This window comes from Esox lucius, chromosome 1 (genome assembly GCF_011004845.1).
Source record: "Esox lucius isolate fEsoLuc1 chromosome 1, fEsoLuc1.pri, whole genome shotgun sequence".
Lineage (NCBI taxonomy): Eukaryota > Metazoa > Chordata > Actinopteri > Esociformes > Esocidae > Esox > Esox lucius.
Window position 1 is genome coordinate 7751958 of NC_047569.1, and position 24684 is coordinate 7776641.

The 24684-nt window shown below is 43.9% G+C and overlaps 2 protein-coding genes across 2 annotated transcripts in view; one reads left to right on the forward strand and one right to left on the reverse strand.

Moving 5' to 3' along the window:
* veph1 (ventricular zone expressed PH domain-containing 1) overlaps nt 1–24684 on the reverse strand; it is a 167046-nt gene that overhangs the window by 101078 nt on the left and 41284 nt on the right. The window contains exon 4 of the mRNA XM_010899975.3: nt 24205–24379. Within this exon, the coding sequence (XP_010898277.2) occupies nt 24205–24379 (175 nt within the window). The remainder of the gene's footprint in view (nt 1–24204; nt 24380–24684) is intronic.
* ptx3a (pentraxin 3, long a) lies at nt 10007–20467 on the forward strand. Its single transcript, XM_010899974.4, has 4 exons — nt 10007–10552; nt 13336–13495; nt 13582–13988; nt 18625–20467. Exons 1-4 carry the CDS (start codon nt 10414–10416, stop codon nt 19284–19286), a joined length of 1368 nt encoding a protein of 455 aa, XP_010898276.2. The 5' UTR covers nt 10007–10413; the 3' UTR covers nt 19287–20467.

Below are 24684 nucleotides of genomic sequence, written 5' to 3' on the forward strand. Positions count from 1 at the left end.
CTGGAGGGCGGCGTCGTGCTGCCCCAACAAAACACCTTTGCTAGCGAGGGCTTGATGGAGGGTATCCAGGCGAGAGGAGGTAGGGGGGGTTGTGTCGGCTGGGTCCATGGCTGTGGCTAGATCGTACTGTTACGGGTGTATGACACAAGATACAATCAGAGAAACCAAAAGGGTGTTTTAATGGTGGCTGGGATGGAAGGACAGAGGCCAGGCCGGAGAGGTTGGGCCTGGGCAGGTAGATAGGTGGGTAGGTAGGCAGAGCGGGTGGCTGACAGGCGGGCAGGTGGAAGTGTTTGGAGGCTGGGTAAGGTGGGTCTTGGTAATGGGGAATAAACAGGGTTAGTTGGAAGGAACAACTAACTGGGTTTTCAAACTATGGTTTGGAGCGGCCAGGAACGTTACTACCTAGTAGTGAATAACAATGATTTAGCGCCGGACAGACGGAAACCATATATATAGGCAGGCTGATGAGGTAATGAATAGCAGGTGTGGAAACTTGAGGGGCAGTGGGGGAAAGCCCCACATACATGGACAGACAGGAGAGAGAAAGCCTGGCCCTGACTATGAGGAGGTGGATGCGAAGGGCGTGACAGTTTCTATTTGGTTTGACAATACAGAAATAACAGACACCACATCTCTACACAAGTATCCCGTGCAACTCAACCTGCTGTTTAAATAGCGTAGTGGTTAAAGACACAGTCTTTCTAGCCTTTCTAATCGTGGGCCAGCAGAACTAGGATTGCCTGGTTCCTATTCTTGTTTTTTACAGTTTCTAAATATTGTTGGAGGTAAATAATAATTAAGAGTAAAATTAACATGTGTGCTGATATTAGAAAAATACATTACACACATTTTCCACATTGACTGTTAAAAGTGGTATCATATAGTATACAAACTAGAGCTGGTGTTAGAATACTGAAATAATGTTTTTCACCAAGTATTTGTTAGTGAAAGAGACATGGACATTTTATTCTTCAATTGTTTGCATTTAGGACCATAAACATTGTGATTTAAAGTAAAGACATTATCATATATTTTTATTTAGCATTACACACTGTATATTCCACAAATGTAGCTCTAGGTGGAGGGAAGCGCTGCTAAAAGTCCAGTATGGTAAAGGTTAGGATCAAGGCAATAGGTAAGGTTACACAAAAAATAATTGTTATGGTTAGATAACACTTCCAGAAAATGTTTTAAAAATATTAGCCATCTCATTGTGATTGGAACTCACAAGCATTGTGGTCTGAGCTGGTCATGTATAAGCATGGCCAACATCCCCAATCACGACTCCCTAATAAAGCAAAATGTTTGCTACAGCCCCTAGTGGCAGTACTTACAGTAAAAATAGGCAAATATGCCACAGACATAAATAAGAGGGGGGGAAAATTCTAGGGACCAACAGTTTTAATTCTACCATTGATGACAACTTATAGATAAATAAATTATTAAATTAAAAAAAAAACATCAATAATTAATAGATTTGTATAGGGAAGCAGGATGCATTGAATGTACAGCCCTGGTATAGTTTGACTGCATGCTAACCTTAATTCATAATTAGTTAATATTCTTGTAGGAGCAGTGTTAGCCCTACTTCCCACCATTAATACATTGCTGTGGTGAATAGATTACGAATAAAGTAAATTGTGTAAAACCAGAGAGAATTTCAGCTATTACTTCACCTACTGTATGCTTGTAGCCAATTATCATGTCCTAATGCTTCCAGTGCAGTACCCCAAAAACCAATGGTGAAAAGGCAATACGCACTTGTCACGGCCCAGGTTTGATCATAGCATGACTACCAAAGCATTTTGAAATGTACAAAAGCATACCTACACACCTGTAAAAAGCAGTCCATGACACAGATGGCAGTTAACCATTATAAACTATACTACAAAAAACAGTAATCACCCCCATAGGGTGTGTGAGCTCTCCCAAACACACACACACACACACACTTAAACGTGAGATGCACATGTGGTTTCCTTTTCGGAACTATGACTTCCGCTGGAGTCATAGTTCCGCTGTGTTCTTACGGTAATTTATGATACTGTTATGCTCCTAACACTGTGCATCTCACAATACACTGAGTCAAGTGACAGTATCTTGTGCAATACTTAAACCCCAGCCAGAATACTTATAGAGGGCCTAGTAATCATCTCTTTCAACAGCCTACACAGGAAAAACCTCCTTTAACCTCCCAAGGATTGACCTTCTATTCTTTCCTTTAACAAAGACAACATTTCACATAAATCTTCCAGGACACTGCAAACAGTTTAAAAACTAAAGCGGAGGCTACAAGCTCATGCTAACACCTCAGAGCAGAGGTATGCTAATGAGAGCCTGAAAAATGAAGATGTGGGTGTATTTAATGCCAGCTGGTGGTATCTAGCACAGTCCTGTGCCTCGTGCTCTGACGTCAACCTCCCAGAGACCTTAGGGTCAGCTGTTCCCTCGAAGCATTAGAACCTGATGGGAGCGTGGAGTGGAATGAGTTTATTGTTAATAGATGTCTTCTTTTGATTCTGAGAGTTACAGTATGTCAACACTGAATTATATCTGTGAAATTCCCATCTGGCACCCACACAACTTTGTAAATTTTTGATAATACATGGACAACCCGGTCTTGCAAAATTCGCTTTTATATGTTTGGCAGTGAACGTTAATCTTCACTTACTCTACACAGTGAATGGTCTACAGTAGGGGTGCTCACTCCTGCTTCTGGAGAGCTACAATCCTGTAGGTTTTCATTCCAATCATAATTTAGCACAACTGATTCTATTAACCCCTCCAAGAACTGCCACCTTAACGTGGTGGAGGGGTTTGAGTACCCGAGTGACCCTAGGAGCTATGTTGTCTGGGGCTATATGCCCCTGGTAGGGTCTCCCAAGGCAAACAGGTCTTAGGCGACGGGTCAGACTAAGAGCGGTTCAAAACCCCTTAATGAAGAATTCAATTTTGAGTACCGTGACGTCGCCCGGTATGGCGCAGCCGGGGCCCCACCCCGGAGCCAGGCCCGGGGTTGGGGCTCGAATGCGAGCGCCTGGTGGCCGGGCCTTCCCCCATGGGGCCCGGCCGGGCTCAACCCGAACGGGTGACGTGGGGCCGCCCTCCCGTGGGCTCACCACCCACAGGAGGGACCATAAGGGGCCGGTGCAAAGAGGATCGGGCGGCAGTCGAAGGCAGGGGCCTAGACAACCCGATCTCTGGACACGGAAACTGGCTCTAGGGACGTGGAATGTCACCTCGCTGGCGGGGAAGGAGCCTGAGTTAGTGCGTGAGGTTGAGAGGTTCCGATTAGAGGTAGTCGGGATCACCTCTACGCACGGCTTGGGCTCTGGAACCACACTCCTTGAGAGAGGATGGACTCTTCACCACTCTGGAGTTGCCCATGGTGAGAGGCGGCGGGCTGGTGTGGGTTTGCTCATAGCTCCCCAGCTCTGCCGCCATGTGTTGGAGTTTACCCCGGTGAACGAGAGGGTCGTTTCCCTGCGCCTACGGGTCGGGGATAGGTCTCTCACTGTTGTTTGTGCCTACGGGCCTAACGGCAGTGCAGAGTACCCGACCTTCTTGGAGTCTCTGGGAGGGGTGCTGGAAAGTGCTCCGACTGGGGACTCTATTGTTCTACTGGGGGACTTCAACGCCCACGTGGGCAACGACAGTGACACCTGGAGGAACGGCCCCCCTGATCTGAACCCGAGTGGTGTTCAGTTATTGGACTTCTGTGCTAGTCACAGTTTGTCCATAATGAACACCATGTTCAAACATAAGGGTGTCCATCAGTGCACGTGGCACCAGGACACCCTAGGCCGCAGGTCGTCTCATCTGACCTGCGGCCGTATGTCTTGGACACTCGGGTGAAGAGAGGGGCGGAGCTGTCAACTGATCACCACCTGGTGGTGAGTTGGATCCGATGGCGGGGGAGGAAGCTGGACAGACTCGGCAGGCCCAAGCGTACTGTAAGGGTCTGCTGGGAACGTCTGGCCGAGTCTCCTGTCAGAGAGATCTTTAACTCCCACCTCCGGCAGAGCTTCGACTGGATCCCGAGGGAGGTTGGAGATATTGAGTCCGAGTGGACCATGTTCTCCACCGCCATTGTCGAAGCGGCCGCTCGGAGCTGTGGCCGTAAGGTCTCCGGTGCCTGTCGAGGCGGCAATCCCCGAACCCGGTGGTGGACACCGGTAGTAAGGGATGCCGTCAAGCTGAAGAAGGAGTCCTATCAGGCCTGGTTGGCTTGTGGGACTCCTGAGGCAGCTGACGGGTACCGACAGGCCAAGCGGGCTGCAGCCCGGGTGGTTGTGGAGGCAAAAACTCGGGCCTGGGAGGAGTTCGGTGAGGCCATGGAGAAGGACTTTCGGCTGGCCTCGAAGAGATTCTGGCAAACCATCCGGCGCCTCAGGAGAGGGAAACAGTGCCCTACCAACGCTGTTTACAGTAGAGGTGGGCAGCTGTTGACCTCAACTGAGGATGTCGTCGGGCGGTGGAAGGAGTACTTCGAGGATCTTCTCAATCCCGCTGACATGTCTTCCATTGAGGAAGCAGAGGATGAGGGCTCAGAGGTGAACTCGTCCATCACCCGGGCTGAAGTCACAGAGGTGGTCAAGAAACTCCTCGGTGGCAAGGCACCGGGGGTGGATGAGATCCGCCCTGAGTACCTCAAGTCTCTGGATGTTGTGGGGCTGTCTTGGTTGACACGCCTGTGCAACATCGCGTGGCAGTCGGGGACAGTGCCTCTGGGATGGCAGACCGGGGTGGTGGTCCCTCTTTTTAAGAAGGGGGACCGGAGGGTGTGTTCCAACTACAGGGGGATCACACTTCTCAGCCTGCCCGGGAAAGTCTATGCCAGGGTTCTGGAGAGGAGAATACGGCCGATAGTAGAACCTCGGATTCAGGAGGAACAGTGTGGTTTTCGTCCGGGCCGTGGAACACTGGACCAGCTCTATACCCTCTACGGGGTGTTGGAGGGTTCATGGGAGTTTGCCCAACCAATCCACATGTGTTTTGTGGATTTGGAGAAGGCATTCGACTGTGTCCCTCGCGGCATCTTGTGGAGGGTGCTTGGGGAATATGGGGTCCTGGGTCCTTTGCTAAGGGCTGTCAGGTCCCTATACAACCGAAGCAGGAGCTTGGTCCGCATTGCCGGCAGTAAGTCAGACTTGTTCCCAGTGCATGTTGGACTCCGGCAGGGCTGCCCTTTGTCACCGGTTCTGTTTGTAATTTTTATGGACAGAATTTCTAGGCGCAGCCAGGGGCCGGAGGGTGTCAGGTTTGGGGACCACACGATTTCGTCTCTGCTCTTTGCAGATGATGTTGTCGTGTTGGCCCCTTCTAACCAGGACCTTCAGCATGCACTGGGACGGTTTGCAGCCGAGTGTGAAGCGGTGGGGATGAAAATCAGTACCTCCAAATCCGAGGCCATGGTCCTCAGTCGGAAAAGGGTGGCTTGCCCACTTCAGGTTGGTGGAGAGTGCCTGCCTCAAGTGGAGGAGTTTAAGTATCTAGGGGTCTTGTTCACGAGTGAGGGAAGGATGGAACGGGAGATTGACAGACGGATCGGTGCAGCTTCTGCAGTAATGCAGTCGATGTATCGGTCTGTCGTGGTGAAGAAAGAGCTGAGCCGCAAGGCGAAGCTCTCGATTTACCAGTCAATCTACGTTCCTACTCTCACCTATGGTCATGAGCTTTGGGTCATGACCGAAAGGACAAGATCCCGGATACAGGCGGCCGAAATGAGTTTTCTCCGCAGGGTGGCTGGGCGATCCCTTAGAGATAGGGTGAGAAGCTCGGTCACCCGGGAGGAGCTCAGAGTAGAGCCACTGCTCCTCCACATCGAGAGGGGTCAGCTGAGGTGGCTTGGGCATCTTTTTCGGATGCCTCCGGAACGCCTTCCTGGGAAGGTGTTCCGGTCCCGTCCCAACGGGAGGAGACCCCGGGGAAGACCTAGGACACGCTGGAGGGACTATGTCTCCCAGCTGGCCTGGGAACGCCTCGGTGTCCCCCCGGAAGAGCTAGAGGAAGTGTCTGGGGAGAGGGAAGTCTGGGCATCCCTGCTTAGACTGCTGCCCCCGCGACCCGGCCCCGGATAAGCGGGAGAAGATGGATGGATGGATGGATGATTCTATTAATTAGTTGGATGAAGAACTTGATCAAGTTAGTGTCAACTGGGGTTGGAGAGAAGACCGACAGGACAGTAGCTCTCCAGGAGCAGGAGTGGGCACCCCTGGTCTACAACATAGTATTTTTAAAATGACAATTTAAACATATTTCCTGTAGTTTCAAATACCTTACCTAAAACATATGTGGGATGTTTGATAGCAGGCTATGACAGTTTTCAGACTCCAGTCCCACAACAGTCCTGCTATAAAACTAACCTCTTCTTTTTGGATGTATCCAGTTGAAATTTCCAAAAATAGGCAAATTCTACACCAGACAAGGAAAGGCAGACAGGTAGCGGTGTGAGATGAAAACCGAAATAACCTGTCCTGAACCAACTGCAATATGTTACAAATCAGATTTTTGTAAGTTGTATTATATATTTTGAGGATATTTTGTTTTTTACATATAATTTCGGATTTGGTCTGTATTTCACATGTTATGACACTAATATGACATCTTTGGCCACTGAGCGTGAGCCGACCTGAGGGTATATTACTGAAACTCTCATATCTGACTCAGTCAAACACAGAATCTTGGGAAATGGGATTTGGGTATACCTGTTAAGACATTTTGATTGCCATGAACAACACATTTAATCTCAATGTCAAAGGATCATTTTATTAAATGCATCATAAATAATGACATGATGCAGTTAGATTAGCCATTAGAAGATCTGACCATTAACCAATCAGATCCCAGAGCTGGCATGGTGAGAAATATCTGTTGTTCTGTCCCATAGCGAGGAGGTTAATCTTAATTTCTTCCACGTCTTAATAACTGACAGGTACAGAACACTTGAAAGCGATTCAGCAATAGAGGACTGGTTGGAGCCCAGAGAGACAGAGTTTGGCTTAAAGGACAAATGTGAGGTGGGCTGAGATAAGATGGATCTCTCACACACAGACTGTCCCACTACAGAGGATTCAACTCCCAGGGATGCAGCGAGTTTACAGCAATGCCTGGTTCCAGACAGACTACTACTAGTCCAGATGATTCTGCCATGAGATGGAGAAGGAAGCCTCCAACCGAGACGATGGGGGCTAAGGAAAGCTCCGGTTCTGGACAACGTTTACCTGGGCGCGGAAAGACCAACTGCACAACAAAATTAGATAAAAACTTATATAAATAGATTGTAATCTGTCCAAATGTCTATCTTTATGAGTTCATGTAAACGTGAGTCCTCATGCCCGGTTGAGCAGAGTCAGTAGGTACTTCAGCAGTCAGATGGATTGCAGATAGAAATTGTCTCTGAGCCACTTACTACAAAACCTTCTACTTTGAATACAGACGGTAGGCATGTCTGAAAGTGTGTTTGAAATGGTAGGTGTGTCTGAAAGTTAGAAAATTCCCCGGACATGTTATAAGTCATCTCATTGTAAGGTCATGTAATGGCAGGTATAGTTTATGTTAACCAATGTGCTACAGTTCATAGACACACATTAGAATAACTTTCTCCCCTCGAGGGCATACCTTCTGTTTCTATATGAAAAAAACAATTCTTAACATTTTTCACAAGCACTAAAACAGATGTATGGGATGCTAAAAGAGAAACTACATTTGAGGTCTGTAAATAATTGCTAACTTGCCTCTGAAATTAAGAATGGTTGATCCTGGCATAAATTATGCCATTATACTGAAAATGTAAAAACTGAAATATATCATGTACATAAGTATTCGGACCATTTGACATGACACTCCAAATGGAGCTCCAATGCATCTTGTGTCCTTTAATAATCCTTGAGATGTCTCCTGAACTGGTAAACTCTATTGATGGGACATGATTTAGAAAAGACCACACCATATGAGGCATATATCTGGGGAAGGTTATAAAACAATTGCTAAAACATTGAAAGTTTGCTAGAGCATTGCAAGTTCCATTATTGTGAAATGGAAGAACTTTAGAGCCACTAAAGTTCTTCCATTTCAAGTTACTTATTTGGGTCCTAGTTAGAACTGTCAGACCCAACTAGGTAACCTGGCAAGTAGGGCTTTGGTCAGGGATCACTGTCCACCTGAAAAGAACTCCATCAATCAGTTTTCCCTTCTAATCTGATAAAGTTTAAGGACATACAAGGAAGAATGGAAGAAACTGTCCAAATCCAGGTGTGCAAAGCTGGTAGAAGTATGCCCAAGAAGACTCAAAGCTGTGCTTTCTGGCAAAGGTATTTCTACAAATTATTGAATAAGGGGTCTAAATACATACGTACATGAGATTTTGTTCTATTGATGGCAAAAAATATAAACAGACTTTTTCAAAAATGTGAAATCTTTGAAAAAGTCATGTGAATCAATACATGCCACATCTGGAACGGGTTGGGTTCCAGCAGATTGCAGCATTCATATCTTAAACATTTTGAATGAGTGTCGAGGACCGTTGTATCTTAGATTAGATTCAACTTTATTGTCATTGAACAGTACGAATACAGTAAAACAAATTGCAGTTCGCATCTAACCAGAAGTGCAAATAGAAGAGGGCAGGAAATGTACAAGTATTATGTGTTAGAAATCAGCCGTTTGTATAGTAGTGAAATAATGATCGCACACCCAGTTGTCAAGGGCGAGAGTAATTCAATTATTTATAGCAGCATTTGATAGTTTATTGTTCATGTTGTTACTGACTTGATCTTACTCAGAATGTATTAAGTATTAGTATATATGTAAGTATTAAGTATATACATGTAAATGCGGGAAATGAATAGTTGTGCGATGAGACAAATGCAAGTATAAATGGGCGATTCTGACTGTGCAATCGAGCAAATTGAAGGTGCAAAGTGGCATGTGCAACTGAAATTCAGGGATAGCAGCAGTGAGATTCCCAAGGTAGATGTGTAATTGTAACAACTGAAAATAAGTGCATTGTGTGAATTGCTACATCCCAAGAGCATAAGCAACTAAAATGGTTGCACTTTAAAGCCATGAAGTGGGCCTTTCAGCTTAAAATACATGAGAGCATCTCTGATTGGACTTGATGTTTTTTTTTTACTCTGCAACATGTTCATGTGGTGGAGACAGGAGTAGGAGTAACACTTAAAACTCCATGAGGAAGTAATTACGCCATCCCTCCTAAACATTACGCCAACCCACACACATTGGGTCAGTTGGGCCAATAAATAAATAAATAAACAAACAAAAGTGAGAGCGAGAACAATATACCCATTTAGAAGCCCTGAAAGTCTGGGTTCCATTCACCCCCACATCTCCTCTACACAAGCCACCCCAACCCACACACACACCTACTCTAACCTCTTTCTACCCCCACCCCCCTCTTCCCTGAACACATCAGCAGCACCCACACAGGGAGAAAATGGGGAAACTTGGGCTCTCCTTGCTTTTCCCTGTCTTTCTCACTCACACTCAGTTTTTTTCTTTCTCTTTTCTTTGTCTCACTCTTTTCCCTTTCTCACTCTTTCTAACTCTGTCTCAATGTCTCTATTTTCCCATCTGTCACACTCTTTCTTTTCCCTTTCTCAATCTTTCTTTCCTCTCATTTTCTTTCCTTTTCCCTCTTTGTCCTACCCCTCTATTATATTAAGCTTACCCTCCCCAAAACCTATTCTCACTATTCCTTTCATTATCTCCCCTTCACCCCTCCCTCCCTCCATCTCACCCTCCCTCCCTCCCTCCATCTCACCCTCCCTCCCTCCCTCCATCTCACCCTCCCTCCCTCCCTCCCTCCCTCCATCTCACCCTCCCTCCCTCCCTCCATCTCACCCTCCCTCCCTCCCTCCCTCCATCTCACCCTTTCACTGTCTGTCTGTCTCTCATTCACTCTGAGTTGCGGGAGCCGCGGTTGTATTTGATTGCAACAGATATGCCACCTCCAACAAAGCATTACTCACTGCCTAGATCCCCCGGCAGGCTGGACAGCGTGCGTGCATGTGTGTGCGTGCGCTTTGAGGCTGGGCTGGAGCTAGGCTGGGGCAGGGGCATGTACTGGGCTGTGCAGAACTAGGGGTAGGATCTGTGTGTGTTTATATAGCCCAGTCAGACCCTCTATGTGGCCCATTCCCTCTCAGCCGGAGAACACGACGCTACCAGGCCAGCTGCCAAAGGATTGCTCAGCATTTAACAAGACGTACAGGGGAAGCAAAGGAGATAGAGAAGAGAGGAAACAAATCAGACATACACCGATTTATCATTCTCCACATACACACTGGGAGAAAGGCACACACTCTCCGACACACACACAGGTAGGCTGATTTGGACACGCGCAGACAGACTTACTGAGTCGGACAGACGGACGGACGGACAGCAAGCAGCATGTTTCTGTGGCGGCTCCCTCAGGCGGTGTGTCTGGTGTGGTTGTGTGTTTCGCTGACTGTTGGCTACGAGGACAACATCGAGGTGAGCTTCAGTGACACTTACTACAACGAGATCACAGAGGGAGAACCAGTGGAGCGTAAGTCAAGTGTTTATCTGTGTTTGTCTATGTTTGTGTGTTGGTGTAATGCTGAGCAATGAATAACGTGAGCTATGTCAGCAGGTCGTGAAACAACCTCAACTGATGAAACAAAACTTGATAAGTGTATTCATTTCTATTAAGACTTAGTGTCAGACAGACATAATCAACTAGTCAGCCCACAAACATAGTCTGTGTCAGCACTGGAACCTACTTAAACCCGCCAGTCAAGAGGTCACTCTAGGTCTAAAGGCCTCTGAGGGGCTGTGTTTTGTCAAAATGTGGGTGGCTGCATATCGATATCACAGTAGGACCTGGTTGTTTTTACAGGAGCACTATGGATGGATTCAGCTATTGTAAGTTGTAAAAGACTGTTGACACGTACACGCATTGTTGGTCTCAGTGAGTCTATGGATATGACCAAGAGTGTCAGCGATGTCTTTAGACTAGTGTACTTTAGTTGGCTGAGCACATCTGATCTGGACAGGTTCTCTTCCCCTCTCAGTCACTATGTACAGTATTTATGTACAGTATTTATCTCAGGTAAAAAATCACTGTGTTGAATGTTTCCCTAATGATGAATCACTGCCAAATTCAGCTGTTCTGGCTAAAGACACTGGCTTTGTATTGAAGTCTAGTGACATTTCCAAAAGCGTTATATGAGTTAGAATCAGTCTGAGAGTGTATCTCAATGAGCTGGCTGGAATAAATGCTCTCTACCATGGAAAATAAGTTAAGCAAGCATCCTATTGGGAAAAGGCCCTAATGAATGTCTTGTCATTGATCAAAGAAGTATTATACAAATAGGGAATTCTCAGCTGTTTTGGAAGCCAAAACTAGGTTTTGTTTGTCTGTGTTGTGTGTACACTTGCATGAGACTTTACTTTCCTTGAATTGCTATCGGTGTGTGTGCAGCCCAGGTGGTCTAAGAGAAAACAAAGAATAACTTTACCCATGTGATTTTACATTATTAATTATGAAACTGTAGTGGCCCAAACAAACAATGGAGTGTAACATTAAACATGCACATCACCCCGCTAGAGAGGAGAGATTGAGCCTATAACTCAACCTGCAAGGATACATTAAGGGAGAGAGAGACAGGAGCAGAGAGGGAGAGAGAGACAGGAGCAGAGAGGGAGAGAGAGACAAGAGCAGAGAGGGAGAGAGAGACAGGAGCAGAGAGGGAGAGAGCGACAGGAGCAGAGATGGAGAGAGACAAGAGCAGAGAGGGAGAGAGAGACAAGAGCAGAGAGGGAGAGAGAGACAAGAGCAGAGAGGGAGAGAGAGACAGGGACAGAAAGGGAGAGAGACACAGGGAAAAAGGGAGAGAGAGACAGAGAGGAAGACACCATACATTTGATTGAATGTACAATAGGAAGGCAACCATCTTCAAGGATTGCATTGCAAGTTTGCTCAACATTTAGGCCTAAAGTATTATAAAGTTTAACCGTAAGTTCACTGAACTTTAAACTTTAGAACACGTAACAACTAAGTCAACCCTATTGTCATTTATCCAAGATACTATCTGAAAATGTCATTTTTACCAGACCAAGAATAGCGAATATCACTGACTGACTGACTGACTGACTGACCCTTGTTAAATAACGTAGTGGTTAGAGACGCGGACTATCAACCAAGAGTTTCTGCATTTGAGCCTCATCACAGTCAAAATAAATGATGCGTTAGGATTTGTTCTATATAGACAAAAACTTTGCTGGCTATTTCAGGTGCATTTCTGAAGTAGGCTATGCATCCATGCATGCGTTTTAAATCAGGATAGACAAAAACTTCACTGGCTATAACCTTCAGTAGCTACGTTATAGTAAGCCTAAAATAAAACTGTTGAAGGTTATATTGCGACTATTTCATGCATGCTTTTTGGGATAATATAGGCTAGATCACCACCTTTTTTCACGATTCTCTCATCTTTTCACTCAACGGAAGAGTCAGTTATCATCAACTATATTAATATTAATTGTATCAATGTCATTCATGAATGAAAGAGTGTATTTGACAGTGTATTCTTCAGTCTCGCTAGTAATTGCTCAGCTCAATTCTTATGACTATTCCAATTAATAAGTTACAGTAAGCCTATTACTGGCTAATAAGCTGTTAAAACGGCCAGTGGCAAAAGCCACACAGTTCATAGATGCTATGTGTGGTGGAGGTAAACTTAATAAGATTTTTTTTTCAGTTTAACACAATGCTTAATGATGTCTAGCGAAATATTCAAACTTGGCGAAATGTCAATGCGTGACAAAACTATTTAATGTCGAGATGCTATACCGACACTGGCACACTATGTGGCATAGTGGTTAAAAACACAGCTTCTTACATGGGAGACCAGGGTTCAGATCCAGCGAGAGCAACAACAATAATCCCTATTAACTGCTGGCCAGCTGAAGTAGGCTTGCCTGGTTCCTTTTCTGGTTTGATCAGTACCTGCAACCTGCATTGAGAATGACTGCCACAACAGTGAAGATTGATTACTGCCTTCAAATTAAGATAAAAGCAAAAACAAAGGTATTGATACAAACAATACTGAAAATGTAACTCACAGCATGCTGCTAAATTGGCATATAATCTGTAAGAGTCATAATGTTTTAAGATAGAAGTAGATAATGGGAAAAAAGTAAATGTGAGAGAAAGTTAGCCGGAGAAAGGGCAGGAAGGATGTCTGAGTATTGAATGAAAATCAATGACAACTTCTAACACAGTAAATCTCGACCTTTCTCCCTTACCTCTGCTTCCCACTCGCTCCTCATCTCTATCTTCCCCTCCAGCCACCGCCACCCCAGCCCCCTGTAAGACTTCGGACCTGACTAAGTGGGACAAGCTCTTCTCCATGCTGGAGAACTCTCAGATGAGGGAGAACATGCTTCTGCAGTACTCAGATGACATCATCAAGGTGGAGTTGGGGTCACTGCGTGGCGAGATGCTAAGGTTCGTGTTTGAGACATAAGACTGTGCTAGCTAAATGGAACGCTTAGCCAATAGGCCCTCTCTGATCCTCCTTCCCCTCACCTCAGGTTCGTGGCTCAGTACGGCGGGGCCTGTGGCGTTGCGGTGGAGAGTGCTGGCCGGAGGATGTCCTTGCAAATGGAGGCTCGATTACGGGAGAGCATGGAGCATCTCAGGCAAGAACGGAGCATCGCGGTTGGGAACACTGCCGGCAATTCTGTCAATAGCCATCAGGAGACGCTGTTACAGCAGCTCCTAGCTGCGTCGCGGACACAGGCTTCACGACTGATGAAACTGGAAAACAGCTGCTTGACTAATCCTAGACCGATAACACCAACAGAGGCTAACAGCAGAGACCTGCAGCAAGTAGTGGCATTGACAGAGATGCTTGATGCCGTGGTGACAGAGCTTGGGAAAACAAGGGCAGTGCTGGAGGAGGCATTGAAGTCGGCACATATACGACATCTGCCCGCAGGTGAGAACACACACACAGATTCAAGGGTGTCAGTTTGACCCAATCATACTCCTTTCATCATTTGATCATTACAACCAATTGATTCATCAGATAGTAAATATAGGAAATACTTACAAATATAGGAACATGCCTTTCCATATTCCAAGCCCAGTCTTTGGGATATCTATCTAAAAAGCTCTATGACAGATGTGACTAAATATATGGACACACATTTTTTAAATATATATAGTTTTCCTCCCCAAATTTCATATTATAGAATTCTTGATAAAGGCCAAGCTTCACCACAGCAACTCCCAGCAGACACGATATATGTCCTCCAATGCACATTGAATGAGATTCTGCTTACTCAGCCAGAAAGTCTAGAAAAAACTCCTTACTCGCCAAAAGGAGCGCACTCTCCAGTGTTCTAACTCGATTGAGCTCACAGGCAACCAAGTCCTTACCAGGAGTCGCTAGAACACAAGGCAAGATAACCAAACAAACCCACGGGCTAATCCTTAAGCAGGATTCTAACCCTGGTCTTGTAATGACACAGCTAAGTATGAGCCAGTAAAGAAACTTTACTGCTGTGCCATTCAGGGGCCCCCATTATTTTCTGTTAAATTGAGAAAAAAGGTTTCCCATTTTTGAACACCTTTATTTTCAGAAAATAATGAAAAATTACAAGGAGAAAACTACACCCTGATAACTGGCAAAATAAATTCTTAGGGCCATTATCAGCTTACAGCTCCTTTCTCCTGGCATTTTAGGAACACTTACAGGAACCAAAAAATATTTGATATGACAATGAAAGTGCCTTTACTGTTATTGTGCTTAAATCACAATAATTATTTTATTGTTTGGAGGGAAAAAATTGTGTACTGTGCTTACCTTGACCATTTTAGATCAGCCTGTGGGTGTCCTAGAGCAAAACCAAAACCACCTCCTTGATTCACAGATGCTACTGAATTTATTTGTAAGTCCATCTGATGAGGGTGATTTCCACTGACTCCTTAGCTTAGCATTTGGTTGACAGAATGGCATTTGGCAATCCACGTCTTCCAAAGATTATATCACATTGTTGGCAGGATTCGGCTGAACACAGTAAAAGAAAATGGTGCCGCTAGCACAAACATAACAGATTCAGACAACACCTAATGACATGACAAATTCAATTCAATATTTGTATGGATTAAATAATATACGCACATCTTGTCAAGTGAAATGTTCAATACTCTCAAATGAAGGTTGTGAGTCTTCCATCCAAACAATCCCAAACACACGAAAAAGCAAATAAGAATGGTTAGGAAGAGATGCTGGGCTGTCCAGAGTCCAAATCTGGTGTCCCCCAGGGCTCACTTTTAAGCCTTCTCCTCTTCTCTCTATACACTAATTCACTTGGCTTCATCACATCTTTGCATGGTCTCTCCTATCTGCACTCCTATCTGCACTAATACATTTTTCCCCTTCCTCCCTTTTCACATGACCCAAGACCCCACCTTGTCTTTCTATGCAAACATCAAGGTGGTTACTTACTCCAGGAGGTTAATGCTCTCCAACATTCTTTGAGTACAACCTTCCCTTACAAAGGAACCGTGGAATCCAGGCATTTGCTATCTAAGACGCAGTAGTCCGTCTGGTCTTCAAACATCCCATGGTCTCAAATTGTTCAAAAACTACTGAAACTATTTAAAATATAATCTAAATTTACTCACAGCTCCACTGTTGCATTTTGTGAACTAATACTAACCTTAAGCATTGAAGAATTGCAGCAGATTCATCCTGAAAAGTGGGTCAACCATCCAGCAATTAATGGCTAGAAAACGTTTTTGCCTGCAGTTATTTTGTCAACTGGCTGTTCAATCAAATACTAGCTTGGTTCTATAACTATGTCCATGACATTAATTTGTATTTTCTAAATAAGCAAAATCTAAGTTAAGAAAACTTGTTTTTGTTAACTTAAATATAAGTTAACTTAAATATAAGTTAACAAAACTGTTTCTCAAGAATGTTAATTAATGTTTAAAGAAATTGTGAATTATGTAAGAAAAGAGCAACATTGTCTATATATTTGTCTGCATCTGAAGCCTAGGTCGACATTCCTGTTCAGTCCTATCAAAACAAAAAAAGCCCAGAGAACTATTAAAAGGGAGAGTATCCTCTATCTGAGCATACAGGAAATACAGGAACAAGGCTATGGTCAATAAAGAGGAATCTCTCTCTGGTCATGTTGAGGCGCCAGGCATTTCAGTGAGCCAGCACTTGTTCCTAGCATTAATCAGATAAAACCTCAATGCTGTTTATATTACACAAGACATGGACGTGTGCACGTGCACACGCATCTTTATAAACCGCCCTGTAAATCGGGTCTAAATCTTGAGCAAAGGGGAGGCATAATCATTAGCAGGTCGGCACAGTAACCACACCAAAGCACCCATGGAAGCAAAACCAGATGGAAACGGTCTTCAAGTATTTTTTTTTTTACAATTACCCCCTCAGAGAGAAACCAGAGACAAAAGTAACATCAATATTTAGGGTCTGGATTTAGGGTCCATTTTTGTGTCAGTTGCAACCAAGCTATTACTAAGTTACTGCAGAAAGGGGAGGGACCTGTCCACATAGATTTAAAATTCTCAATCATACACAAATCAGAATAATACTCACTAACACACATACATAAAGAGTAATTCAAACCTCCTGTACTGATCTCCTGCCCATTAGTTTTCGCTCAAGTCGGAACAGGTTTATTCATGGATTTATAATCCCATTCAAAGACCTCACAGTAACAGCCAAAACAAGAGAAGGAACAGACACGGTGAGCCCTGACCTTACAGTTTGCTCTTCCACCTCTTAAAGGATGGAGACTACAAGTGTGTGAGCCGCATCACACACTCTGTCCTCTGATCTCAAACATCATCTACCCTTTGTCCTCTGATCTCAAACACCATCTACCCTCTGATCTCAAACATCATCTACCTTCTGATCTCAAACATCATCTACCCTCTGATCTCAAACATCATCTACCCTCTGTCCTCTGATCTCAAACATCATCTACCCTCTGTCCTCTGATCTCAAACATCATCTACCCTCTGTCCTCTGATCTCAAACATCATCTACCCTCTGATCTCAAACATCATCTACCCTCTGTCCTCTGATCTCAAACATCATCTACCCTCTGTACTCTGATCTCAAACATCATCTACCCTCTGATTTCAAACATCATCTACCCTCTGTCCTCTGATCTCAAACATCATCTACCCTCTGATCTCAAACATCATCTACCCTCTGATCTCAAACATCATCTACCCTCTGTCCTCTGATCTCAAACATCATCTACCCTCTGTACTCTGATCTCCCAATGGTCTACCTACAGTGCCCCTCAAATACACATTGGCTCCACTGTTATAACTGATAAAGGCAAAACTAAGAAGGAGCTCATTTAAAGTGCCCTCCACAATTACTGGCACCTTTGGTAGCGATGAGAAAAAAAGCTATGAAAATGTATTGTTCATGTATAATCATTTTGTCATCAGACCCAAAATGTGACAGAACTGGAGATTAATATATTCAACATTGTGTCATTTCATATGTGATCACAGACCCATGTTGAGGGATGAATAGCCTCATATTTTACCTAATATTTATACCCCTATGAGATTTATATAAGATTTGTTTCATAACAATTTTAGAGGTAATTGAGAAACACGTTTTAAATATACTGCTCTGGAAAAAATTAAGATAAAAAAAAATTAAGATAGGGTTTTGAGTGATGAACAGAAGGGTTAAAATTAAGAGACCACTACAAACTGAACGCTTCGGTTCCTCACTCTAAACTTGGCTTTTCCACTTTTTTGGAAAGGAAAGAAAAAGATGCAGTGGTCTCTTAATCTTTTACGGAGCTGTATATACAGCACTGCGCAAAAGTCGGAGGTTCCTTAAAATATAACTGAAGTCATTTATGTGTAGCAATTACAGCCTTGCAGACCTTCAGCATTCTAGTTTTCAATTTGTTCATGAAATCTGAAGAGATTTTACCCCATGCTTCCAGAAGCACCTCCCACAAGTTGGATTGGCTTGATGGGCACTTAAGTACCATACGATCAAGCTGCTACCAAAACAGCTCAATAGGATTGATATGTGACTGTTCTGGTCACTATATTATAGACAGAATACCAGCTAACTGCTTTTTCACTAAATAATTCTTGTATAGTTTTGAACTGTGCTTTTGTTCGTTGTCTTGTTGTAGGAGGAAATTAGCACAAATCAAATGCTGGGTATGGCATGGCATTGTAAAATGGAGCCTAAAATGGAACACTGATGTTCCAGATACTCAACAGTTTTTTCTTTTTCTTTAATCAATACAGTTTTCAGCAGTGCTAAAATAATTGCAAAAGCGTTTCCTAATGATCAATCAATAATGTGCCATTGGAACACAAGAGTGATGGTTACTGATAATGGGCATCTGTACACCTATGTAGATATTCCATAAAAATCTGCAGTTTCCAGCAACAATAGTCATTTACAACTAAAAGAAAAGAATTACCTAAAACACTTTGACTTTTAGTCAGCCCGTAGTTATCCTAATTCTGTCATATTGACTATTGATTAATTACCCCAAAATGACCAATTCTCTCATCCTCTCCTCCCTCTCTGCTAGGCTGCGAGACCGCAATTCTCTTCCCAATGCGCTCCCGTCGCATCTTCTCCTCTGTGACCCCAGACCTCCCTCTCACACTCTCTTCATTCACTGTGTGCCTATGGACCAAGCCTGTCTCTGTGGCAAACAGAACTGTTCTGTTCTCTTACGGAACAAAGCGGAATCCCTACGAGATCCAGCTCCTGTTCAGCGGGACCGCGGCTCTCTTCACCGTCGGAGGAGAGGCTCACCTTGTGGAAGCACGTGGCGTTGTGAAGGGAGGAAGCTGGACCCACCTGTGTGGTGCTTGGAGTTCTGAGCAGGGCATTGCGTCATTATGGGCCAATGGACAAAGAAAGGCTTCCACACCCGGTGTGGCCGAAGGTCACGTTTTACCCAGCGGAGGTACACTCCAGCTGGGACAGGAGAAGATCGGCAATGTGGTTGTTCATGGTTCACATGCCAGTGGGAGTCAGGTGTCAGGGTTCGAGGGAGGCTTTGACGCAAATTTGGCTTTCGCTGGGAAAATGACAGGGGTGAACATGTGGGACCGTGTGCTGACAGGAGAGGAGATATCCCAGCTGGCTTTGCAGGATGGCGATGGGTGTGAGCAGAGGGGAAACGTAGTTGGTTGGGGCCTGACAGAGATTGTGCCTCACGGGGGCGCCCAGTTTATCAATTAGCTCTGGCAATGTCTTCATATTCATCATCGCGTCAACATTTTAAATAAATGAACTTATCATCCTCCTCATTGAAATTAACTATCCTTTCCATCATTTAAATTAACATGATAATTGTCATTACCATCATAGACTGACTATGCTTCTCTGTGACCTGCAGTGCAGATTTGGCAATGGTCTTAGACTGCAACAACATCAACATACACAACCATTTCTTGTAGCGGTTAAAGAGACTGATGATTGAAGAGGGCACCCTGTTTGAGGAGTGTTTTGCATTTAGAGATGCAGGAGAATCTTAACACACACATTGAGAAAGGAGTTAGTTCATCACATTAACAGCAGTTACAAGTGGAGAAAAAAAGCTTTTACCAAAGATTTCAAATTTTTTTTAAGGAAGAACAGATGAGAGACAAAGAGCCCACTGTGTTGAAAGCGGGTATATTGGGTGAATTGTCACAACGCCAGTCTTCAAGGGGAATCCCTAGATGGCAATGAATCACAGGATAAAATTGGCTCTCTTTTGGGATTATATGTCATCGAAAGTATTGTGCAAGTACATTAGCTGTTGGTTATTAATCAAGTGTTATGTCTATGGATGAGTTAAGGGCAGTGGTTGAGCTTAGAGTTGCATTGTGTGTGATTTTTCGTCTTCTGTGTCATGAGAATGTAACCACCTGATAACTGCCCTACAAGGTTTTAGACAATTATCTTATATTTTATTTTCCCCAAAAGTTTTAAATTCAGATGTGACAAATATATATTTTTAGTTTTGTGTTGTGTTGTGTTTTGCTTTATCTTGTTTTCCATATATCAAGAGGGATTTAATGTGTTAGTTTGTCTTTGAAATGGAGGCCAATGGATAGCACATAAAGATGACTTATTACCTGTTTGTTTGGCGTGTCTCTTAAGACAAATGCTTGATTGAGGACTGTGGACAATGTTTACAGAATCTTTTAGGACTGTCTCTGCTCTTTGTTAATGTAGGCAATGTGTATCATATTGTAAATCTTTCTTTTTTTAAGAACTAAAATGAATGTATTTTGTATATAATTATTATTTTGTTTCATACTGTATGACTCAAATTGGAAAATAAGCTTTGAATAAAACATTGTTTTTGTTTTTTCTGGAAAAAAGAAAAACTAATCCTCCCTACATTGTGAAATGGTTCAATAAAAAAAAACAATGGTTTAGAAAGTGTAACTGCAGTAAAAGTGATTTTACGTTCCAGCTCCTTCCTTCAAATCTCGCTCTTCATCCCTCTCCTATTCCCCCATGTACCTCCTTTTCCTCCACACCTTTGTTGTTACCTCGGAAACAAGGTACAACCAAAAGCATGTTTCAGACTCTAAGTTCTGCAGCATATCCCAGGGAAGCAATAACAAATAACCATACTCCACCCAGCAGACTTCAGTTCAGGATAAAGACTCATTTAATTCAGGTAAGGTTAGGGTTTGGGCTGAGTTTTCAGTGTGTGTTTGTGTGATCTCCTCTTCCTCAACAAGGGAGAAGTATTTTAACTGAAAAACACAAACTGTACACATGTAAACATGCATCCCATAAACATACATACACCAACATATTTGTTTTCCTATCCTTGTGGAGACAAAGGATTCACTATTTTTCCAATTCTCCAACTCTAAACTTAACCCTGAACTTAACCTCCAATGACTAAAAGTAAAATTAACCCCAGTGAACAATTAACTGTACATTTTATTGTAAATATAAGCATTAAGGTTGAGATCACCTTTGTTCTGAATGGGAAATTCCGCTCAAACTCAACACAAAAACAACAGCATAGGCCTTCATCCTATATCCCAGGTAGGCCACTATCAGCTGGCACAGCCAGTGAACTAGAACGCATTGCTAAACAACGTTCTGAATCTGACCACAGAGCAGCACTTTAATGACTTTTATCTTCCTGACCATCATGACCTACTGTAGAACACTGTTTAAGAAATTATTCATCACAAATGTTTGCCTCCTCCCCTCTGTCTCCCTCTCAGTCAATGTCTCCATGGTGATAACCCTAGGACTGGCGTCGCCTCTTTCACAGCTAAAACACTGGAAACATAAACGTCTGATTAACGTCCTGGATGTGAAGGCTGGATGAATGCCAGGGTTTAAGCTTACTCACGTATCTCCTTTCTGCTCACCTCTGTAACCCTCATTCTCTCACATACTCTCATCAATTCCTGTCCCCTCTTCATCTCCCTCCTTCAACCTTTTTGCTGCCGTCCTCTCTCACTCTTTATCCACTTCTCTTCAGTCCTCCCACACCTTCGCAAAGTTCCACAGGAGTGGCGGAGCGCACACACGTTTATTTTTTAACAATTTAAAAGAAAATACAAATGCCTGAAAAGCTCTGATAATATTGTTCAGTGATTTACCTATTCATACGCTGTATATGCTTTAGAAGCAAGCACCTTAAACTAAGCAAACAGTAGACTTCTAATCATGGCAGTTTAAACCTGGGGAGCCCTTTCTCAATACACTATTATGTGAGCGTGTGTGGGCTTTCATGTTAGACTGGCCTGTCACCTCCACCCCTTGGCTTTGAAACGTAGCAGTGAAAATACTCGAGCCTGGGGAATGGCTGTCTGACCCCCGAAGGCAGGAAGTTCCTCAGCTGCCACAACACAACTGAGCCCCACAAGGGCAACAGTGACACTGCATTGGCTCCGGGTGAGTGATCTGGCACAATATGACCGATGTAGATGCATAAGCCCCGGTCAAAGAACCCAGGTGAATCATTGAGTCCATTTCACAAACAAGGAATATGCCAGAACACAATAAGGTTGGAAGAACTTAACGTATTGTTGAAAATGTTTAAGAAAACTATTTATCCTTTCAAAAATCGTATCACACCCCTGAGCAAACCCATAACTGGTTATGCAATTAGTGTTGTGGTGAGAAGATGAGAGCAGTGTGAGCAACACACCAGGTGCTTGCCAGTGACAAATAAGGAACCTGCCTGAGGTAAGAGTACCAAAACAACGTGATAACGTGTGTGGAAATGTTAGCATAGCATGTTGAATGTGAAACAAACCCACACACACATGCTCCACTAATCTAGGATCATTTACAGGATAAACAAACAGTTAACCCACACTGCTTGTTTTCATAAGATGGGTTGCATGAAGGTTGAAGTGGATAGGGGGGCAAGAATGGGTCTGATGAACATATGCATGAGGATCAATCCTTCCTTCTACAACAGGAAGGCTTGTCAGATGTTTCTCGCATTGCAATATTAGACCTGTTTGAGGACAACATACACAAAGCTGGACATAGTCAAGGACATTCCCAGTTAAGATCTAAAAAATTGCTTTTATATAATGACCCCAAAACAAGTCTGAGAAAGAGTGCCTTCCCCAATATCTTGAAACACGTTGCTGAAGGAACTAAAACGAAATTATTATATTCTGATTATGAATATTACATTATAGATTGTAGGGCTACTGAACAAAAAAGTTGTTTGTTTTTAAACCTGAATCTCTTAAAACTCTCTGAAACATTTGCACCATTACAGACTTTTGTATTAAGACTTTCGTTTTACAATTTATGCTGTTTTCTTGACCAGGGATCACTTGGAAAAATAAACAAAAATCTCAGTGTTGCCTCTCTGGTTAAATGGAAGATAAATACACTACCACACAGCTCTGTTAATCACTCAGGCTCCACTCTGCGGTTTGTTTCGGCCTTAGGGGTCAAACAGATCCCTAACGAGCAACACTAATGACGGTCCCTAAGGGGAACCACTAACAAAGTCTAACCGCGTTTAAGAGGCTAACGAGGTGATCTAACTGGGGTCCAGAAAGAGGCCGTGTAACGACCCCTAAGAAACAGTGGAAAAGAGACCTGGGCACCTAAGCTTGTTCCCACCTCAAAGAGGCCACTCTTGTCATTGCGGATGTATTTAGTATCTGTCTGTGATTTAAAACTATGTACTGTGTTTTACTATGGAATAATCAGCTTTAGTAGAAACAGAGCTTTAGCTGAGCTTAATCTTCAAAGTCACTGCCTATCTAGAATGTCATTATGAAAACCAGCTGTTCCCCAGGAAAATGCAGGCGTGAAAAGGTTTAAGATCAGGTTGACTACTGCTCGGAAAAATGCTTCACTTCCTACCACCCCACGTCTAGCGTCCAGGGATCCCTGTTTCTCTTTAGCTTCATACTGGCGTCCTCAGACTGACCTGAACCAAGTAGTCTAAGTCAAACGTTCATATGGATCTGTAAAAACACAGTCTAAATGCGATTGGGCCTCTTAGGGACTTATGAAAACCTCTGCTGGCCCTCTACCAAAGCAGGCATGCACACACAGAGACACATTCTCAGGGCTGCTGAGAGATCCTTATCTGTCCAGGGCGGTCAGCCGTACTAGTTAGAGCGTGAGCCTGTCCACATAAGTCAGCTGTCGTAGCCACAGGGTGGACCTGTAACCCCCAGCCCCAGATCCCAGGCCCTCTTGAGAGTAATCCCTCAGCAAGGACCCGCAGTCATGCTGGAAGCCGCCCTGCTCTGTTTGACCCGAGGAACAAGTCAGACATGACACGCTGATCCGGCTCGTTCAACAGCTTCCTTTGGAAATGGGCTTCGATTTGACAATTCACTGCTGAATGACAACAAAATGGGACTTATGAATGAACTGGGCTGAAATTAGTTTGGGATGAGGGGAAGTCGAGCCCGAGAACCCTGGTGGATGTGGGTTGGTGTGTGAACGTGTATGTGTGTAGTTGGTACATTATAAGACACGGGAGCCAAAGGCTGCGTAGAAAATGACTACGTTTCTTGCCTTGTGGCTTGCGGTCTGCATGGAAACCCAACAGACGCCAGTCTGACTCTATAACTGATTAAATATGACTGACTAGAAGTTTAATACAAAGTATCTGTGTGTGTCTGTTTGTGTGTGTGTGTTGTCCTACCTTCCAGCACGCTGCAGGTGATAGCGTCTGTGTGCTCTGCCAGTAGGTCAGCCTTAGCGATGGCCGCCAGAGAGAGATAGCTGGACATGTTTCTGCTGAGCTCTCTGTTGCCTCTCTGCAGAAACCTCACCGCCACCGGCACCGCTAGAGCCATCACGGGGGGACGACTGTAGTTCTGTGGGAAGGAGACGGATGAAGAAAGTAAGAAAGGGAAAACGGAGAGAGTGGGGGGTGATGGTCAGAAGACATTGGGGAAGTTGAAAACTTGAACATTTATTATCACAGCATTTTGTAACTGAATACTTTAATTCAAGTGCCAGAGAAGAGGTGAAGATTCGGGTATACTAATTACACTGCTCAAAAAAATACAGGGAACACGTAATGATCAGAGTATAACACCAAGTCATTTAAACCTCAAGGATAATAACCTGTCCAGTTAGGAAGCATGAGCAATTGTGAATCAATGTCACCTGTTTTGGT

Bases quoted from the DNA above. Each gene is read 5' to 3' on its own strand.
- ptx3a (XM_010899974.4), top strand. From the start codon at position 10,414: ATGTTTCTGTGGCGGCTCCCTCAGGCGGTGTGTCTGGTGTGGTTGTGT. The intron at 10,553-13,335 runs GTAAGTCAAGTG...CTTCCCCTCCAG, and splicing joins AGAGGGAGAACCAGTGGAGC to CCACCGCCACCCCAGCCCCC. The intron at 13,989-18,624 runs GTGAGAACACAC...CCTCTCTGCTAG, and splicing joins TATACGACATCTGCCCGCAG to GCTGCGAGACCGCAATTCTC.